Source organism: Zootoca vivipara, chromosome 1 (assembly GCF_963506605.1).
Source record: "Zootoca vivipara chromosome 1, rZooViv1.1, whole genome shotgun sequence".
Classification (NCBI taxonomy): Eukaryota; Metazoa; Chordata; class Lepidosauria; order Squamata; family Lacertidae; genus Zootoca; species Zootoca vivipara.
Window position 1 is genome coordinate 35,072,345 of NC_083276.1, and position 20,961 is coordinate 35,093,305.

Consider the following 20,961-nt stretch of genomic DNA (forward strand, 5'->3'; position numbering starts at 1 on the left):
AGAAGTGGCTTGCTTTATCCTAACCACCTCCTTCTAATGACTTATAACCAAATGAAGAGGGAATTTCACAGCATTCCTTACAGAGGCATGATATTTAAGAAACCAACACACTTACCAAGTGTAACAAAAAAACAGAAAAGGCTGTCTACAATTGTATCCATTACAGTCTCCATTTCTGTGTCTGTTATATCTGGTCTGTTGATGGCTGCAGTATCAAAAAGGGAGAGGAGAAAAAATCAGATTACTGTATAAATTATGCCTATGTGTCATTCACTCTAGACTAAAAACTGAAAATTCTAGCAGATCAAAACAACTTTAAAATTCCAGGGTGTATCCAATGCTGTCTGTTGTGTGAGAGGTTATCACCTTCATCTCTTACCCCTGCAGCCTTGCGTGCACCCTCAAAATTTGCCCCAAAGGGATGAAGGAGATGAAGCAGATTTGGGGGACATGTAGATGGCTGCAGGGATGATGAGAGGAAGCAGCAACCTTGTTGCATGAGCAGCAGTCTGATTGCATGTTGGATTCTACCTTCCGCTTATGTTTCTTGCCTGATAATAAAGATATATATCCTGGGTCTATGACACAAAAATAAGTTACTCAGTCTAAACAGCAGAAAACACTTTATGCGCTTACTTTCATAAATTTCAATAATCCGTTACAGCTCAATAATAAATGTAGGCAAGTAATCAAGGTGAATAATGGAAAATGAAATCAGTAGCAAAAGCCCACACCGTCACCAGCATTAGAATGTCTGTGTGCACATACAGAATTACATTACAGTCATACCTCGGGTTTCGAACGCTGCGGGTTGTGCATTTTCGGGTTGCGGACCGCGCCAAACCCGGAAGTACCAGAACGGGTTACTTCCGGGTTTTGGCACTCGCGCATGCGCAGAAACACAAAATGACATCACACACATGCGCTGTAGCAGCGTTTCAGGCTGCGAATGCTGCGGGTTGCGAACGAGCCTCCCGCACGGATAACATTCACAACCCGAGGTATGACTGTATACACCATTATGTTCTCTTAACATGCTAGACATTTAACAAAATAACTGTTTTTAGAATAATCCACCTACCACGATACGAAACAAGCTCCTTGTTTTGATTGCACAATAAAAACATATCATCTTCCAAAGTAATGAAGTTGAGATATTGGTCAAAAACCTATACATCAAAACAAAGGGATCATTAGTTAGAATAACATTTAAATGATTAATTTATATTAAATCACTACTATATCAAAACATTATTTTTATTTAATGAACAACAAGGGCTTATATACAATAACAGTATTATCTTTGCAAAATAGTTCAACCTGCACAAGTTGAAATACCCAGTTTTGCCAATTCCCCACTTAAGAACCCCACACTCCAAAAAACTTGTTGAATCAGTTTTGAAAGTAACAAGTACTCCAATATGAATGTTTGGAATAATGTACTTTACCTTAGCTACTTGTGCTACTGCACTGGCACCCAGAGCAGCATTTGCAATATCTTCCAGTTTACTTCTTGAAATGGCAGAAATAAAATTTAAATAATAATATTCGTAAAGTTGGTTTCTGAGATCCTGAAAGAAAAAATGAATATGAAAAACACCAGAATTTTTAGATAACAAGTATACTTTAAAAATGAAAGCCTTTACTATATAGTGCTCCTAAAATTTAATCTCCTATAAGGCAGCATAACCCATGCCAATAGACAATAGAACAGGAGGTGTGTCTTGCACCTAGCTCTAGCGCTAGGCCATATACAATACAAGGGAATGTTGCAGAAAATGTTCTTCTGAGGTGCCAGTGTTTAATCTGCAGTGTCCCAAAGCTTAGTTTGAGGTGCACATCCCCAGTTCTATATTCATTTGCATGTATGCAGATATGCAGACATGTGGAAATCATTCTTGAATGTCTCATGCAAAAAAAACTAAAAAAACTGGGCAGAACACAATGGTATGTGGTTTCATTTGTAATGGCCCCAAGTTTAGTTAGAATTCTTGCTCCTTACTTGCCAGTGGCCTAGGGTAATCATTTGTCAAGTTCACATTCCACAAATACAATCCTTTTGGCTGGTGAGAATGTGTGCATCTCTAAGTGGACATCACTCCTGGTTATTAAGATGTCTAACATGGGATAGGGTAAAGCTTATTCAGAAAAGCAGTAATTCTGAAAAGCATGGGTAAAGCAGTTTCCCATTTAATTTTATGCAAGTATCCACACTTCAAACCCAAAATTAACAGAATATGCCATTTCTTTATTTAACCTGTTTTGACCCCAGTAAGAAGCTTTTCTGCAGAGCTCATTTGGGTAAATTTTGAATATGTTGATCAGTTCATTTTTCTGCACATTGTGTTATTGCATCCGTCCTGGATTAGATCTGTCTAGAACTCAGTCTGAGGTTTGAGTTTAAAAGCCTCTGCAGTGTCTGCATGTGTCCTGCAGGTGTCAGCAGTGTTAAATTGATATGCCAGACATTCTCTAAAAATTGCAATCTTAGATTGCAGCAATACAAAGGTTGTGGCCTGCCCTGTATGGGCTTTGATGGGAGAAAATATTAACCTATGCAAACTGATCATATATAATTCCACTAACGCCATCTGTTGCCTCAGCTTGTATAATATACATTAAATCTACAGGAATGGGGCATAATGAATCATTTTCATGGGCATGGTTCCAGAAATCACTCCAAGAGACATCTCAGAATATGAAATGTTACATTCAAATCACCTGAAAGGCTTAATCAAATTAAGAATGCTCCAACAATTCTGGCTCATTTTCTTTACAAAAGGTGAAAATCATATTGTCATAATGCTCAGAGGTTGGGGTAAAAGAGAATGAAGGTTTTTTCCCCATGTGAAAAGGAGATTTGAGTTATACCTGATATTCACTGCTATATCAATTTCTGGATTTTAAGAAAAAGTTAAGCAAGTCAGCCAGTGTTACAAACTGAGATATGAAAGCTAGGAGCTAAATGCACCTTAAACCTAGGTTATGGGTGCAATAACGGAATGGCTAGGCACACTTTTTTATAACAAGAATACAAAGCTGAAAATGAATGAACTGCAGCTAAAATATTATGCTCATTTTTCACATGATCTGGTCCTTCCGCTGCCCATCCCCTTAATATTCTTAAGAGGGTCTCTTCTCCAGTCTTCAGAGAGTAGCTGGAAGTGGGGAGGCAGAAAAAGGTCTTCCTTTCCTTCCACTCTGCAGTTTGAAATCTTAGGCACAGTACTGCACCCACAGCTCAGAAGCTGCTCATGCCAATGAAATTCCCTGTCGGAAAATGTGCCTAGAACAATGGGAGCTTTGAACACTTGTCACCTAATATATTCATAGACACTAGCACAGGTAGTAGACTTTAAAACTGCAAGGAAAGGTAGAGAATAATTATACAAGACAACACGTTTGCAGTGGCTACAGAAGTAGCAAGGTGTCTCTCCTTACTGCCAACGACATTTAAGAACCTCTCTGATCCATAGCATAATCATGGAAAGTGTTGTTGTTGTTGTTTAGTTGTTTAGTCGTGTCCGACTCTTCGTGACCCCATGGACCATAGCACGCCAGGCACTCCTGTCTTCCACTGCCTCCCACAGTTTGGTCAAACTCATGTTTGTAGCTTCGAGAACACTGTCCAACCATCTCGTCCTCTGTCGTCCCCTTCTCCTCGTGCCCTCCATCTTTCCCAACATCAGGGTCTTTTCCAGGGAGTCTTCTCTTCTCATGAGGTGGCCAAAGTATTGGAGCCTCAGCTTCACGATCTGTCCTTCCAGTGAGCACTCAGGGCTGATTTCCTTCAGAATGGATAGGTTTGATCTTCTTGCAGTCCATGGGACTCTCAAGAGTCTCCTCCAGCACCATAATTCAAAAGCATCAATTCTTCGGCGATCAGCCTTCTTTATGGTCCAGCTCTCACTTCCATACATCACTACTGGGAAAATCATAGCTTTAACTATACGGACCTTTGTCGGCAAGGTGATGTCTCTGCTTTTTTATGGAAAGTAGTAAGAGTATTTTCTAGGCAGTTGGCTCATCACTGGATTTGCTGATGTGGAGTACATGCTGCAAACAATGAAGTCACAGCCCTAACATCCATGCAGCTGCAGCATAAACACTACCTTTTATCTGGCAGTAAGACAAAGTCCAGTTTCTTTTCCTGTGTTACAACATAAATTTTTAAACTCTTACAATGGACATTAAGCAAGTTACACTACCTGGCACAGCCTGTCAATATTTTCCTCTGTTGGCATTACAAAATATATTGCTGGAACGTCTGGAATAGAATCTCGATCGGAGTGCAGAAGACTGGAAATAAAAGAACAAGCTTCATTTGTGAACTGTTTTACTCTTTCTTGAAACAAATGGAACAACAACAAAAAGCCCTAGAAACAAAAAAGGCTTCAACAGCTTCAATCCTATGCACACTTGCTTAGGGCAGAGCCTGACTGTGCAATCAGCCTTCTTCCAAGTAATCATCTATTCATTGGATTGGGCACACGGCACTTTCTGCATAATTTGCTGATGCAGAAGTAATGCTAGTTTTTCTTTAATTGCAATTTAATTGAAAGTTTGCCTAAGAAAGGTGTATTCCTTTTTCTCCTGATCCCTTAACTATAGTTAAGCAGTTTGTTTGTTGACCACACATCATGAATTGCAATCAAGGTTAACCACGGCATCTCAGTGGCTTGTATGATTCGTCTGAAAAAAAGGAAAGGGAGCTGTCTCAGGTGTTTCAAAACTATGACTTGAAAAGGCAGAAAATATATTTTTCAGATATGCTCTTACTGTATGCTCAGTAACTTGCAAAATTAAAACTGCTTTCAGCCTTCTCTTAATTTTGTAATCAATGTAATGGATTTATGTACAGCTTTAGGTAAAGACTGGCATACTTAAGACATGCCAGAGCTTCAGTCTGCTATTTACAATAGAGAAGACATCATTTTAAGCATAACTAGCATCCTTCAGCTTCCCATTATTGACCAGTTACCCAGCTGGTGGTTTAACATGCAACCTTATCCTCCTCACCATAAAAAACCACACATTTTTTCAAACAACATATAAAGTAACACAACTGCAAAACGTATACATATAGATACATACAGATGTAAAGTAATGCCCATGTCTCTTAATTCTTTCACTGACAATAATGGAGATATTATATCTTGACCAAATCTGTCATAAATGAGAACCTGCAACAGAAAAATACCTATTAGCATAATTCCAGTAAGGAACTTGACATATTTGGGGGAGAGGGATAGGACTCTTTTGAGGTCAACCAATCAGAGAGGAAGAAGAAAGCTGTGTTCAGGTTTTATTAGTTGTATATACACTAAGAAAACTAGAAAGTAGTGTCAGTGATGGATGGCTACTGTGCCATCACCATTCACTTCAGTGGGGCCTGAGCAGAGGTTGTGCAGCAACTTTATGTCCATTAGCTTGCAATTATTTAACAGATAAAGGAGTCTTAAGCAACATTTCAGATTTGAAGGTGTCAGTCACATTCTCATATGCTTTAAAATAAATAATTTTCTTTAAAACAAATTATTATTTTTAAAAAATATGAAAACAACAGGAAAGAATTTAAAAATATTCTTTGACATTGCCTTTTTTAAAAAAAAAAATAAGGGCAGCCTGTCATACAAAAACAAGAGAGAATATTTGGACATCATAACTAACCATGATTTATTGTGAAGGGAATAATTCTAGATAAACTATGGGCTAAAATGCTTTTCCTGCTCCCTCCAGTGCAGTTGAATTCCCACCCCCCATGTTTTTGATTAAACACAGTTTAATGTCTAAATCAATCAATCAATCAATCTCAATGTTATGTCTCAAGCTTAAACTGTATTTAATGTTAATTGTGGTTTGTCAAAACCTGGCAGCTTCATAATATATAGCTTGTTTCAAGCAAATCAGAGTTAAGATTAACTGGAGTTTCTCAGGGTCACACAACACAACAAGCCTCATTCAAATGAAAGAAAGAAAGCAAAAGCTTCAGAGCTCCTCATTGCAGCCATGCCAGAGAAGGAGGAAATGGGGCAGTGTGCATCTGATGCTCACCTAGGCTAGCTCCTGTCAGAATTAAAATGTTTTATGATGACATCTGGACTTAAAAACAACTGGAAAAAGTAGCATGCACAATAAAGGCTGAAATGGTTCTATCATGCAACATTAAAAACACAGTCACAAACAATGTTTCTTAAACCATTAGTACAGTTTCCTCAATAAATCCATCACAACTGTCAAATACACTACCAAAGTAATTACTTCTATCCACTCAGTAATGTTTACTTTCACAGAGATCTTCTTTATGCAGTTCTATATAATTCAAACACTTTCCTTTTCATTATCAGCAATTGGTCCAAGTCAACAACCTATTTCCTAAAGTTATAAAATGTCATTTTCAAGAACAAGGCAAATAAGTTAATTTGAAACTAGAAATGATTACCATGAATGTAAAATTGGCATATAGTTTGACTTACTTTCCATACTGGTTCACCTGTACTGTTTTTAACTGGTGGCACATTGAAATTCAACATACGTTTTAGAGCCACTGAAAACGAGATAAAAACATTATATTACTATTTTTGCAGTTTTACGACGACAGTGACCAGTATTTTGAATAGTTTTGAAAACGTATGACTAACCATATAAAATCTATTGAGAACATGTTCAAAATACAGTATTACAATATGCCTATATGTTATTTAGAAATAAACAAAGTTAGATTGTACTCAAGCAGTATATAAATTGTTTAAATAAAATAAATAAAGAGGCCATGGCTGCTGTCTTATTTAAACTGGTAACAACATTTGTCAAGATGTGTGGATATTGTAGCAACTGAAGAGATAAGAACCTAAGAACAGAAACCTGGTCTTGTAAAACAACAGTACGTTTCCATTGTACTTCCTATGTACCAAAGCCTTCTTATACTCAAGTATGATGAAAATTGATGTGAAAGCCGTATTAGATATTCCCAAGGCTCTGTCCTGAGACTAAATTTTTTAAAATAATCCATGAACAAACACGAAAATGGGAAAGGAGATTCAGTAGAAAGTGTAAAGTGTTGCACACCAGGGCATTGAATTTACACATATGCTGTGAAGTCTAAACTGGTAGTGACTTCTCAATATCTCTGACACAAGAAGAATAAAAAATGTGTGTGTGTGTGTTGAAGTCTGATGAAGAAGTTTAGTCCTAAACCCAAACCCCGATGTGGGTGAGTCCGTGAAGATTTCATACACCTTTGCAGTATGTGTTCCAGACTGGCTTCTTGAAACATTTCTTACTGATAAATATATGTTCAGTATGGAATGCTTTGGTAATTACAAGCCATTGGGACATACTACACCGACCTGCTTCCGACTGGATAACATAGACAAATCTATTTGTTTGAAACAACCTTCCCCAACCTGGTAACCCCCAGATGTTCTGGACCACAAGTCGAACCAGCGCTGATTGCAGCTAATGGGAACTAGTCCAAAAACAATTGGAGGACACCAGGTGGAGGAACTCTGACTTGAAGGGCTGTGCTTCAGTTTGGAGTAGTAACACCAGCCAGTAAAATCACAGAAAAACACCCACCCTAAAACCATCACGATCACATCGATGACATGTTCAGAACTCCTTGGAGCACAGCTTGAAAAGATGGAAAAAATGCTGACTCTGATAAACCTTATATTTTCCTTTGAGCATGATGCGTATAAGGTACTAAAGGGGCATTTCTTGGCGATCATTTCTTCTTGTATCTTCTAACAATGCCTTGCAAATTGCTTAACACGAGTAGGCGGATGCGGCAAAGGCTGCTTTTAACAACTAACAGCATGACTCCACTATAAGTTTAAAGGCTCCTTTGGAATAACTTTACTATGAAACTATGACGGCAGTCTCTCTGTGGACATGGGTGGGGTGGGGTGGATTTCGCCCCCTCGTTTGTACCAATTTAAAACTCCGTAGTCGTCTATGAAGTACCTACTGTCCTATAATCCCAAAGTGTTGTTGCTGTTATTATAAAACCGGAGAGTTGGAGGCAGCGAAAGAGGAAACACAGCCGCGCCAGGAAACTAAGCGCAGGATGCGGGGTCAATACAGGGAACGCGGAGTCATTCCCACGGCGCCTTGTCCGTCATGGGGAGAGCCCCTCCCCCCCCCAAAGTAGGACAGGGCTCCGCTCCTCCAGAAGCGGGTCGGCTAGCCAAAGAGAGCCTTCCTCGCGTGGGTTTTAAAGGAAGAGGCCACGCAGAGGATACAGAAAGTAGCAGGCCGCGCGTATCCTCCGTGAGGTAACGAAGACGCCGCGAAACCCTCCCGCCGTGGCGGCGGCGGCCCCGCCGCACTCCGCGAGTTCCCAAGCAACAGAGGGCCGGCGCCCCTTCGAGCCTGTCCCCGAGAGAAAAGCGGGGAACTCACCCGTCTGCTTCTCCCGGATGCTGGCCGCCATCTTTTCTGCCACTCAGGCCGGCTCCGCCCCCGTCGCCGCTACAGCAGCCGGCAGACGTGGCGGCCCGGCGTGGAGGCCGCTGCTGCCGCGAGCGACCTGAGGCGCGGCGGGCGGAGCCTCCTCCTCTCCCGGCGTCCCCTCTGACTCTTCGTATATCCCAGCCGCCGGCGCCGCAACTGGGGCTTCTTAGTTATCTTCGGGGATGGTTGGGAGAGGAGAGGGCGGCGGTTTCCCCCTTCTGCTTCTTCCCACCGCCGGCTCTTTTCCCACTGAGGCGCTGGGGGCCCTCACGCGGGACGGGGTTCGCGGTGCCGGATGGGGCGGTTCTGAGGTGAATTGGCAGTTAGGAGCCAAAATATAGGGAAGAAGGAGAAAATGCCACGCTCAAGAGTTGCTGCCTAGGGGCCGGTAGCTTCTTACGCTTGAAACAGCTGTTAGGAAATATACAGTGATTCGTAGGATAGGGCTGGGCATCATCCTAGATCTGACCACCATGTACCCCCCCCCAAAAAAAACCCCTTTTCTGTCTCTCCAGTAAAAGACTCGCATAAGATCATCAGTGTGTTGTTGTTTAGTCGTTTAGTCATGTCCGACTTCGTGACCCCATGGACCAGAGCACGCCAGGCACTCCTGTCTTCCACTGCCTCCCGCAGCTTGGTCAGACTCATGTTCATCTCCTTCATGGATCACTGCCTTGTGGTGGCGAAGGGGCTTGAATAACTCAGAGAAGCTATGAGCTATGCCATGCAGGGCCACCCAAGACGGACAGGTCATAGTGATCCACCTGGAGCAGGATCCACCTGGAGCAGGAACCGGCAAGCCACTCCAGTATCCCTGCCAAGAAAACTCCATGAACAAAGACAACGGACATCAGTGTATGATCTTAAAAATATTCTCAAGGCTGCAATCCTAGCCCCACTTACTTGCTAGTAAAACCTCATTGGATTCTACGGGATTTACTTCTTAGTAGACGTGGGTAGGCTTGCAATGCTTCCTAAATTACGATTTACCTCCAGGGCTACCACTGATTTTATTATTCCTTTGTGATGGCTGCAAAAACCAGACATTGTTACTAAACCCAATAGTCACACAGAACCTCTGTTGTCAGAGGTCCAAATATTAGTGGAAAGAGAAAAAAGCCATTGTGTTAGTAAGAATCTGGCTGACATTAAGCCATATGCAGAGTAGACCCACTGAAATGAATGGAGACATGATTTCAGTGGATTTGAGTATGGCTTAATTGGATATGGCATTGTATTTATATTATTTTGCCATACGTATACTCTTTATTTTATTTAGGGCTTGTATTCCTAACTGGATAGTCCAGGTCTGGCCTAAAGTCACAGTTCTCCAGGTTAGCTTGTCAGAGAGGTTTACAAAGTGCTAGAAGTTGACATTTGGTCCTGTACACAAGCACTGATGTTATTTAGGGAAGCTTTTTAACGTTTATTATATATGACTAGCTGTGCCGGCCACACGTTGCTGTAGCTCATCCCTGTGACTGCCCCCAGCCTGTTCCGACCCATGACCTATTCTGCCCCTCCCCCCACCCCGGCTCATCCCTGTGACTCCCGCCCCTGTCCTGACCCATGACCTATTCTTTTCCCTCCCCCCCAGTCATCCCTGTGACTTCCCCAACTCTGTCCTGACCTATGACCTATCCCGTCCCCTCCTCCCCCGACCCCCTGGCTCATCCCTGTGATTGGCTCCACCCTGTCCCCCTCACAAACCCCTGCGGCCTGGCCAGTTCTCTTGCATTGGTTTTTTTTTCTGTTAAAGGCCCATATTCAGTTGGTTGGAATGTTCTGTTGTGATGTCACTGATAGTATGCAGCCAATGGCAGCAGGTGAGGTGTATGTTCCTTTGACGTCCAGTGGAGGGCATTATATTTTTGGTTTTTGAGAAAATTCCATTTTTTACCTGCCAAAGGTTTGGCACGTGTGGAATCTAACGTTATGTTGGCACTCACGTATTGGTACTGGACGCTGTGTCCAAATTTGAACACAATCGGTCAAGCGGTTTCCGAGAAAAGTGGAAGGTCCCAAACATGGACCCTTTACATTTATATATAGATGGAAGCTGCCCAGAGTGGCTGGGGCAGCCCAGTCAGATGGGCAGGGTACAAAATAATAATAATAATAATAATAATAATAATAATAATAATAATAATAATAATTAATTTAGTCTACCACAGCAATTCACACACATACAAACCAACAAAAAGATCTGCTTTGGTCCCCCTGTAAATTGGCCACTGTTGGGAGACAGATGGAGGAATGTGACTCTGTTGATTCTTCTTGATCTCCCAGCAGTTTTCAGTACCATCCACCATGGTATCCTTCTGAGGCAACCGACTTGGGGCTTTGAAAATGGTTCAGAAGCTTCAGTTAGTCAGAATGCAGCTGCCCAACAGTTGACAAGTTTGAGGCAAAGAGATCATAGAATACCAATTGTGTTGGAAGCATACAGGCAGCCAGTGTGGTTCTACGTAGATCCAATTCAATGTGCTGCTGTTGACCTATAAAACTCTATGGCTCAGAATCTCAGTATATTCTGGCATGTCTATCCCAAACATACCTGCATCCTTCTCCAGAGCCCAACCCCCTCTTTCGGGATGCTTGGAGCGTGGTAACAAGGAAGAGGACCTTTTCAGTTGTGTTCAGTTATGTTCCAGTTGTGTTCAGTTTTTAGTTGTGGTTTCATTGGTTTTTAATGCCTTTTGCAGTGAAGTCCACCTGGCATCTTTGTTTCAGCACCAGACTTATCTCCTACAGCCAGCTTTTGATCGATTACAAGTGGATGTTTTGTTACTGCTGTGCCAGCGATTTCCTGTAGCTATTGTAGGGATTGTTACATTTTTGTGGCATAAAGTATTACTATTTGTTTTTAATGTGTGATAAGTCGCTTCACGATCTTTGGGTAACAGATGACTGACAAGTCAAATAACAGTATTTATGCTCAATTTCCAGCATAATTTTCTGGCATAATTTCCAGCATGTTTGTGTCACTGGGATTTCAGGGTGTGTTAGGATTCAGGATGTGTGCTTCTTCATGGTGCTGCCCATTCTCAAGGCCCAGCAGGCCAAACATTGCAATTATGTCCTACCTTCCAAGGAGCTCAAAGGGACATAGAGTTTTGCTCCTCCCCCATTTTATCCTCACAAAAACCCTGTGAGGTTATTCGGGCTGAGAGTGAGTTATTGGCCCAGTGTCACCCAGGGAGCTTCAGGGCAGGGTAGGGATTTCAACCCTGGCCTCCCAGGTCCTAGCCCAATGGTTTATCCACTACATCACTAGCGTAGCCTTTGTGAAGTGCATAGAAGCATTTTCAGAGGCATGTTTTTGGTGGAAGGGGGTAGTCTAAATTTGGGAAGTTTTCTGTCTCATCCTTCAACCCCTCAGTTAAAACACTGAGGATAAAATTGCAATTTTAAGTTTAGTTTATAATCTTTTCCATAGGTACCTGAACAGGAATCATATAAAATATATAAGAATGGGACCCCCCCATCACGCTTCAGGAAGAAATAAATCAGTGTCATTTGTGAATCTTCAGTTATAATATACCAATTTTATTTGTAAAGAAGTTAGGTAAGTTACACTGGACTATGATATAATATATTCCTGTTTGCACTATTCACATCGTATGGTAACATGAGGATTATCATGAATCCCAGATGAAACAACACCATTGTTGCACATGAACATCCTCAAAAGAATAAAGTCCAACTACATTTGAATGCATATATATTTAATACTGTTAACTGACACATTGCTGATTTATTGCACTTTATATACAATACATGTAAATGACGGTTCTCCCATAATACATTGCTACAAGTAATAGAAGAGCAAACAGACATGGGAAGCCATAGAAAGCCCCAGGAAATAGATATAACAGTTTTTAACAAAAACTAATATTTACAAACTTATAATTGTACATGCAAATTTGTATTCCATACTATTTCTACATAATGCTAATGGTTTAATCCCCCCACCCATGAAAGAGTTGATTCATAAAGAAAGTGTGCCTTCCTTTAATCCAAATTACAGAACAAAAAAAATCAATGAATTTAAGAATGCTATGATAAAAGCATTCAGTTAAGTGTTAAAGGTACCTGAGCTACCATAAGGAACACTGTTGCCCTGAACTGACATCTATTTTCAGATTCCATTCATCTGCAGTTTCTCTTACTTTTGCTAGTATAGATGTAGCATTACAGTACAAATCTAATAAAGTAGTACATATTCAGATAATCACAATTAGGAGAACTTAAGAGGTTCACATCCTGTGCACAGAGGTTTTAAGACACAGATAGCACAACAGAGCGTTTTCTTTACTCTTAGTACTTTAACCCAACAAATGGCTAAGCTAACAAGGTCATAAAATCACAAAGTGCAAAAAATAGATTGCCAGGATGCATCAATCATGGGAAGTAAATTAAATCCACAGATACTGCAATATTAAATACAATGATCAAGACTTGTGTAGAGAACAAAGATTATACAGTAGACCAGTGGTGTCTAAACTTTTTTCAAAGAGGCCCAGATTTGTTGAAATGAAGGGCTGTGAGGGCTATTGACCTTTTTTAAGGATTGAAGTTGTGGAGGTTTTTTTAGGATTTTACCCCAGAAAATAAACTGCCACAGGGGCCAAATTAAACCGGCCGGCGGGCCGGATTAAGGCCCTGAAACGGACTATGGACATGCCTGCAGTAGACCAACATGTTTATAAACATAAGAGGGTTCTGTTCCATGCTGTATGAACAAAGCTTCTCTGCCCCCAAACATCTCCAGGCCTTCTGGAGCAGATTTTGAGGGTGTGTGTGGGAATGCAGGGAAGAGGGAGGAAATTCCATTGTGCAAATGGAAAAGCTTAATTGAATACAACCCACAGCAGCCCAAAATCCTTTCTTCCAGTAGCCTACCAATTTTTGCTAGTTTGGGTAGCCAGCAAAATCTCTGCATTCCCCAGTATGGGAGGGGAGCTCATTTCCAATGCTTAGCATGACATGGGAGGTCTTTTAAGCAATTCTCCCTGTTCTTCAGCTCAAGGTTTAAAACATGTTTATATGATGCTCATAATGTACCTGGAGGATTTTTCAAAGCGCAGTGCAATTGCAAATATCTTGGCCTGCAAAACCCAGGGCAGGGAGCAGGACACAAAGAAAAGCCATATACAATCCAACAGAAAACACTGGAAAATTATCTTTTTTGAGTAAGTGAAATACTTTAAGGTGGATAGCTCAGTTGGTTAGAGCGTGGTGCTGATAACACTAAGGTTACAGGTTCGATCCGCCTAAGATACAGTTGCATATTCCTGCATTGCAGGGGGTTGGACTAGATGATCCTCTGGATCCCTTCCAACTCTATGATCCTATTCTAATAGTCTATTCTAAGGTTGTATACTAAGGTTCTACAGTAATTACAGTGTAGTATGGAATGTTTAAATGTAAGGATCTATGCTACACAGAGAATAATTCCTGCAACACTGCAATTCAAGATGTATCTCTACATATAGTTTGTTGCCATTCTCATAACAGGCACATACAGGGCCTTCAATGTGTGAATTTCTGCTTGCTTTCTTTTGAACTTTGATAGGGTTTGGAGATACTAGAACAGGGTTCAGCAAACTTTTTCAGCAGTGGGCCGGTCCACTGTCCCTGAGACCTTGTGGGGGGCCAGACTATATTTTGAAAAAATATATGAATAAATTCCTATGCCTCACAAATAACCCAGAGATGCATTTTAAATAAAAGAACACATTCTACTCATGTAAAAACATGCTGATTACCGGACCGTCCACGGGCCAGATTTAGAAGGTGATTGGGCCGCTACTGACCCCCGGGCTTTAGTTTGGGGACCCCTGGTGTAGTGGTTAAGAGCGGTGGACTCGTAATCTGGCAAACCGGGTTTGCTTCCCCGCTCCTCCACATGCAGCTGCTGGGTGACCTTGGGCTAGTCACACTTTTCTGAAGTCTCTCAGCCTCACTCACCTCACAGAGTGTTTGTTGTGGGGGAGGAAGAGAAAGGAGATTGTTAGCCGCTTTGAGACTCCTTAAGGTGGTATATCAAGTTCAAACACTTCTTCTTCTTCTTCTGCACATCCTTTTGACATGGCCGTTCCCTTGAAGTCAACCTCATCTTTTCTCTCAAACGATTGACATCTAAGTATCTATATTCTTTCTTAAGTCACTTATAACTAGCACATAAGAATTTGCTTATACTTTCTATGAATTGCAACACCTTTACACACACCAGCCCATTTTTCTAATACTAAGAAAAATATTTGGAATGACTGTAGAACGGAAATTTAATTGTAAAGCAGCTGGGATTCTGCGCCACAGCTGTATTCAGTGTCATAAAGCCCTGTTATTCTTTAATATATATATATCTATATATATCTGACTAAAGTTAAAATGAGGTATTATGTTTAGCTTCCTTATTATAGTTCATAAGTAATAGCTAGGATACTTGAAATTCACTTAGAATGTAAAATATTCTCTCATCTCAACAAACCAACAAGTCAAAACTTACACAAAAACATGATTTTCTGGATATATTACAAACCAATGTAAAAGGGATTTGTGAATCTAGTTGTCTGCTAGTGTATATTTGATTATAATATAAATGGATGGATGCTACAGTACACCAGCAGACAATTATGTCACCAGTTGCCTTGTGTTATGAAGTGGGATTGTGCTAAGGATGAGATTAGGGCACAGTGTTAAAAAGAAACCAAATAATGCAAAATGGTTTGGAAAGCTTTGTTTGTTCATCATTTTGAATCCAAGTTCAAAATGTAAAGACGATCAAGTTTCAAGTCTGTGAGGATGAACATGTGTGTTATCCGGTAGCAGCTAGCAAGCTTCTTAAATGCTTCATCATTCAATTTTCAGCATCCATGGTAGTGACTAATGCACTTCTGATTCTAACCTTAGAGTACTTCTGATGGTGCAATCCATAATTCTTTTAAACTTCTCGTAAGACTTTGTTATTGGAAGCTCTAAACAATTAAGGCGTCTCTTTCCAACAGGGTATTTTATATGCAGAAACTTAACTGCAGGCTCAGGATCAAAGCCAATGGGTGGGATATCACGAATGCCAGTTGCAAACACTAAGATGTCCTCTAGAGTTACTGCTGACTCACCACCTAGACCAAGAACGAGGAGTTTGATTAGCTGAAAACAGCTTTTACACGATTTCCACATTAGAAGTAAGAGTGAGTCAAGCTAATGATAAATTGACTGTAGTTAATCATTACTGCAAATGTAAAGTGAAATTAAAATTCATCGGCAAGGCTTGTCTTAAGAGTTTGATAAATAGGAACTGAAGTCTTTTTTTAAAGCCCCCAACATATTCCAGATTCCTAGTTCAGATTCACTTAGGTGGGTCCATTTTTTCTTACCTTCTGTTTCCTGTAAGTAACCCATCCAGAAATCTAGACTTCTGGCTTTGTCTGCTCCCGGTACACAGTGGATAGCAAAGAGATCACCAAGAAGTTTTGCTGTAAGTTTCTCAGGCTTGTGACATAATATGCTACAGAATGCATCAGGATTCATCTGCATTTTTTCCAAAACACCAAGTGTTTTCAAACCTTGTCTAAAGCTAAGGGGGAAAGAGACAATGCATTGAACCAAGAAAGTGCTATGAGGTTTCTTTGTTTTTAAAAAGATAGAAAAAAAACTGCCAAATTCATTTGCATAATACAAACACCACTTTAAATTTCTAGAAGCAGTAAATCCTTAGGGCTTTGCTGGAATTATTAAAAACAAAACAAAACAAAACAATTTACTGATATATTCCTGATACATATACTAGTCAGAATACCCTTGCTGGAGCTGCAGATTCTAATCAGTAATTTATTTTATAGGTTCTAAATTTTCCTGAAAGCTACTCAGAACAAAGAATGGTGTCCAAGTGTGGCACCCAGCTTACAGAAATTTCCCTCTTTCCCCTTCCCCCAGGCAGCCCCAGTCCACTCCCTGAAACCGTTGTGGAAGGTTGTGGGATCCTGAAGGACAGATTAGGCAGCAGGAAGGCTATAGAGGCAGCCCAAGGGGGGGGGGGCAATCCTGTCACATCCACAGGTAAAATGATACAATTCGCCCCAGTTAAAGAAAGCTGCAGAGCTTCCTCCCTTGGGACACTATTAAGTATATTTAAGTATTCATCCAACAACTCAGTTTTTCAAATTTGAAATATCAAATATCTTTAAGCATTTTTGAGTAACAACATACCGTAAGATGAACAACATTAAGAACAGGCCCGTGGCTCACCTAGGATCATATTCTCACAGTGGCCAAACAAATGTACCAGCAACAGCACTCTGCCTACTTGCAATTACCAGCAATACATCTTTCACTTGGTGTCGTAATAAAATTTAATATTTTCAGTACTAGTAAATGAGAGGGGAAGCCACCACTAGAACAATAAATTCTTCATAACACGTGAAACTTGACTTGTAAAATTTTAATTTATAAATGCAAAACATGAGTTACTTCACATGGAAAGTGTGTGGCTACAGAACCCTGGAGTATAAACTGGAAAAGTATAGTAATGGGTTCTATGTGCAAAACAAACCTTTCAAAAGGTAAAAGTGTTCTCTTTATGACATGGTAATTCAATATCTCATTCACCAACGCATCCTTATCATGTAGAGCTGTTACAGGTTTCAAACATCCAGCAATGGCGAGATATTCAGAGCAATCACTTATTGCTGATTCTAAGCTGCTCAGAGTTCTTGCAGATTTTATCTACAGTAAGAAATCAAACATTAACTAGTTAATTTGATGAATAAATGTACCTTCCAATTCAAATGGATGGATGCAACTTCCTCTTTGTTTCAGATCTTATGTCTGATAACTTTTGGCTGACAAATAAGTGGCACATATATCATGCCAACTATTTCTGAGAAAAGATATGCCCTCAATACCAAATTGATTTAAAATTAAGATGTTAAAAGAGAAAAATACCAAGACCCATCCCTATAGTGCTCTGCAGTTGTAGAACAACTTACCTTCTCTATTGTCTGCAGAACAGTCACATCAGCAACATCTTCAATAGTTGGTTTCACATTCTCTGTGCCATAAACAAGGCAATCAAACAAGGTCTTGGAAAAGAAGCTAGGAGATGGCCCTCCATGAACCAGAGAAACTGCTATCATTTTTCCAGCTTCATAGTATAAATTATCTTTAAGAGCTGAAAGTACAAAGTATGAAAAATAACTATGCTTACTAAATGCAGCTGGGATGAGCCCCAATCAATCTAACCAACTGCACACCTACTTCAATATTCTGTTTCCCATCCAATAAAATGCCCCTGGAAGCCCAGAAAAAGTGCACAGAGGCCACAGCTCTCTCCCCCATTTGTTGCCAGCACTTAGTGCTCAGAGGCACCATGCATCTGAACAAGTGCCCATCTTCCAGGAATTTATCTAAATCTATGTAAGCCAACTGTACTTATGGGATACAAAAGAAATGGGCTGGACATTTATGCTTAAGCACCAGGACTTGTCTGTTTCCCTTCCCCACTGCATACCCAACCCCTGTGGTCACAAAAAGCTGCCCTGGAGTTTTAGTCAGAAAGGAAACTGAGCCATCAACTCTACTTCAAGAAACAACTGGGGCAAATGTTCAGGGTTCTTTTTTTTTTTGTATGCCAGGAAATATGCTCACCAGAGGTTAACAAAGGCAATTTTCATTACCCCAAAGAACCATGACTTAAAACTGTATTTAATAGTTCTCCTGTCCCTTGACACATAGTAAAACACTAGAACAGAAGCTGCCTCCTCTACTTGTATTGGTTTTTGTTACCTGGACAGAGTCAATAAAAACTCAAAAAGACAATTACCAGCACCCCTCTAATTGGAGTTGCTCCATCCACTATTACCAATTTTGTTATTTCTGAGCAGCCTAAACAGCAAAGAGAGTAAGGAGACTCCTATATAACAAAGTGAATATTCCTGTTAATATCAATAGGAGTATTTGTATTATTGAACTTGCAGTACACAGCCAGTGTGGTGTAGTTGATAGTGTTTTTGAATTAGATTGTGGTAAGATCTAGGTTCAAATTTCTGCTCAACCCATGCAGTTTGTTAGGTAGGAAGACACTTGTTTAAGATTCACCTCACAGGCTTGCTGCACACATCAAGAGTGCTCAGAACGCAATGGAAAGGGAGAAAGAAGCATACAGTCATACCTTGGATTTCAAAGCTGAACAAATCGGATCCTAAATGATCGAAACCTGGAAGTGTGTGTTCTGGTTTTCAAACGTTCTTTTGGAAGCCAAACAGCCAACGGGGCTTCCGCGGCTTTGGCTTCTGGACGTTTAACGAACTTCCGGAACGGATTCCGTTCAACTTCCAAGGTACGACTGTACCCACTTTCCTCCAAAGCATTTCAAATATTTATAACTAGCTGGCCCGGCCATGCATTGCTGTGGCTCAGTCTGTTAAATGGATCCTCAGAGTCCCCCTTCAGACTCCCCTCACCTTCAGAGTCCCCCTTCATTTTGTTGAAATGTTTTACGCGTGTTCTGTTTACACAGGGTCATCCCTGTGACTCCCCCCACCCTGTCCCAACCCATGAGCTATCCCGCCCCTCCCCCCTCCCCCACCCAGGTGAGCCCCCACCTCCACTCAGCCCAGCCTGGAAAGCTGAGCCGAGATGCTGTGGCGAGGGAAGCTTTCCTAGGTGCAGTACCAGTGTAGCCGTCGCTACAGGGCACTGTTTTGCAACATCTCCTGTGCTCCCAGCATGCACTTGAGAGTGATTTGTGAGTTCTGGAACACAGGGTTTTGGGGTTTTTACATGGCCCAGGTGTGACATCTGTCTACGCAACCTGTATATGGTCACTCTCATATTCGCTTTGGATGTTGTGTCAAAATTTGAACGCAATCGGTCAAGCTGTTTCGGAGAAAAGTGGACACCCACCGACATGCCCAGTTTACATTTATATATATATAGATTTAGGCTTACCTTGAGAATCAAAAGACAATATTTTTGAGGAATCGCCTTCAAAGAGCGAGGAGTTCTGAAGGTGACGAATCAGTAATAGAAAAAAATCTCCCTTTGATGAATCCATATGTGTTTTTGTCCTGCAGTTTATGTACTTTACTTCAATAGTATTGGCAGGATTGAAGCTCCGCTTCTGAAATCCCTTTAAGGCGCTATCCCAGATGTTTCGTCTATTGATATTCAGTCTTGTTCGTTTGGTATTAATTTGTGATCTTAATTCCCTCAGAATATTGGAAACTTTTCTTTGCTGCACTACAAGTTGCCTGCACAATATAAAAGGACTGTTTTATTAGCACAGCATCTACTTAGGTATGTACAGCAATAGTTCTGGATCTATATAACCATGCAACATCAAGTTGCTTTTTTTTATAGAAAAAAATACTAATGGCATCCTAATAATTAGCTCACTGAAATTGCTAACAGCATGATTATCTCTCTCTCTCTCTTTTTACAAGGAACAAACTTACTACTCAAAACAATTCAATAACATTTAAAGAAGGAAGCACAAAGCTTCTTGTTGAGAACAGGGTCAGACAAAATGCTGATATACAGCTGTGCATCATCTCTTTAAATACTATGTTCCCCACTCAGTTATGTATCTCAATAAAATCAGTGTAGTGGATTGTATCTAATACTATACAAGCAGACTTCCACTAGTATGATGGGACTTCTCCTCCTCCTCCTCCTCTACAGCCCCCTGTGCATCTCAAAAATATGCTCCAGAAGGTGTCCCAACCTGGAGCAGATTTTTGAAGGTTTATGGGCGCTTCAGATGCAGGAGAGGAAGAAGCAGTTGCATATAACCCCCAATCTTTAACCCAGGCACCCCCAAACTGCGGCCCTCCAGATGTTTTGGCCTACAACTCCCATGATCCCTAGCTAACAGGACCAGTGGTCGGGGAAGGATGGGAATTGTAGTCCAAAACATCTGGAGGGCCGAAGTTTGGGGATGCTGCCTAACCTTAAAACAATGGTATGGATCAAAAGAATCATTAAACTATTTCCACGAGCCTATCTAATTGTGATATCTTCATACTGCAATGAACTTCTATTTGTGCAAATGTTATTCTCCTGTCCTTTCTTCCTGCCTTCAGCCAAAGAATCTGCTCCGGAAGGTCAAAGAAACATTTTGAGCTGATTTGGAGGCCATGTGAGAAGGTGTGTGGGCAGGAGTAGAAGGGAAAGCCCCATCATGTATGCCAGGCATGTCCAACAGGTAGATCATGATCTACCGGTAGATCACTGGATATCTGTGTTAGATCACTGGCTCCCCCCAAAGAAGCTGAACAACTGTGGTTCCCTTAAAAAAGCCTCAGTATTTTACCTACTCCCTGAAAAAGCTCAACAACTTTGACCCGAACCCCCCAAAAGTGGGTGGATCACTGCCAGTTTTTAACTCTGTGAGTAGATCGCAGTCTGTTGGGAGTTGGCCACCCCTGATGTATGCTGACATGACACTGGATCTTGCTCAAAGTTGTTTCATACTTGTTCTCCTGCCCATTGCAGTCCCCA

At 41.0% G+C, this 20,961-nt stretch overlaps 2 protein-coding genes and 1 long non-coding RNA gene across 3 annotated transcripts in view; 1 reads left to right on the forward strand and 2 right to left on the reverse strand.

Moving 5' to 3' along the window:
* The window catches only part of SCFD1 (sec1 family domain containing 1), a 38,693-nt gene extending 30,005 nt beyond the window's left edge, over window positions 1–8,688 (reverse strand). The window contains exons 1-7 of the mRNA XM_035110166.2: window positions 8,404–8,688; window positions 6,477–6,547; window positions 5,095–5,183; window positions 4,209–4,299; window positions 1,449–1,571; window positions 1,082–1,169; window positions 116–205 (exon numbers count right to left, since the gene is read on the reverse strand). Of these exons, the coding sequence (XP_034966057.2) occupies window positions 116–205; window positions 1,082–1,169; window positions 1,449–1,571; window positions 4,209–4,299; window positions 5,095–5,183; window positions 6,477–6,547; window positions 8,404–8,434 (583 nt within the window). The 5' untranslated portion in view covers window positions 8,435–8,688. The remainder of the gene's footprint in view (window positions 1–115; window positions 206–1,081; window positions 1,170–1,448; window positions 1,572–4,208; window positions 4,300–5,094; window positions 5,184–6,476; window positions 6,548–8,403) is intronic.
* Window positions 7,637–20,941, forward strand: LOC132591922 (uncharacterized). Its single transcript, XR_009557395.1, has 3 exons — window positions 7,637–7,701; window positions 19,676–19,758; window positions 20,544–20,941. It is a non-coding gene; the product is annotated as an uncharacterized LOC132591922 (long non-coding RNA).
* Window positions 11,821–20,961, reverse strand: part of G2E3 (G2/M-phase specific E3 ubiquitin protein ligase) — a 29,689-nt gene continuing 20,548 nt past the window's right edge. Inside the window, exons 12-16 of the mRNA XM_035110196.2 lie at window positions 19,411–19,712; window positions 17,451–17,632; window positions 17,015–17,187; window positions 15,840–16,039; window positions 11,821–15,584 (exon numbers count right to left, since the gene is read on the reverse strand). Coding sequence (XP_034966087.1) covers window positions 15,346–15,584; window positions 15,840–16,039; window positions 17,015–17,187; window positions 17,451–17,632; window positions 19,411–19,712 — 1,096 coding nt within the window. The 3' untranslated portion in view covers window positions 11,821–15,345. The remainder of the gene's footprint in view (window positions 15,585–15,839; window positions 16,040–17,014; window positions 17,188–17,450; window positions 17,633–19,410; window positions 19,713–20,961) is intronic.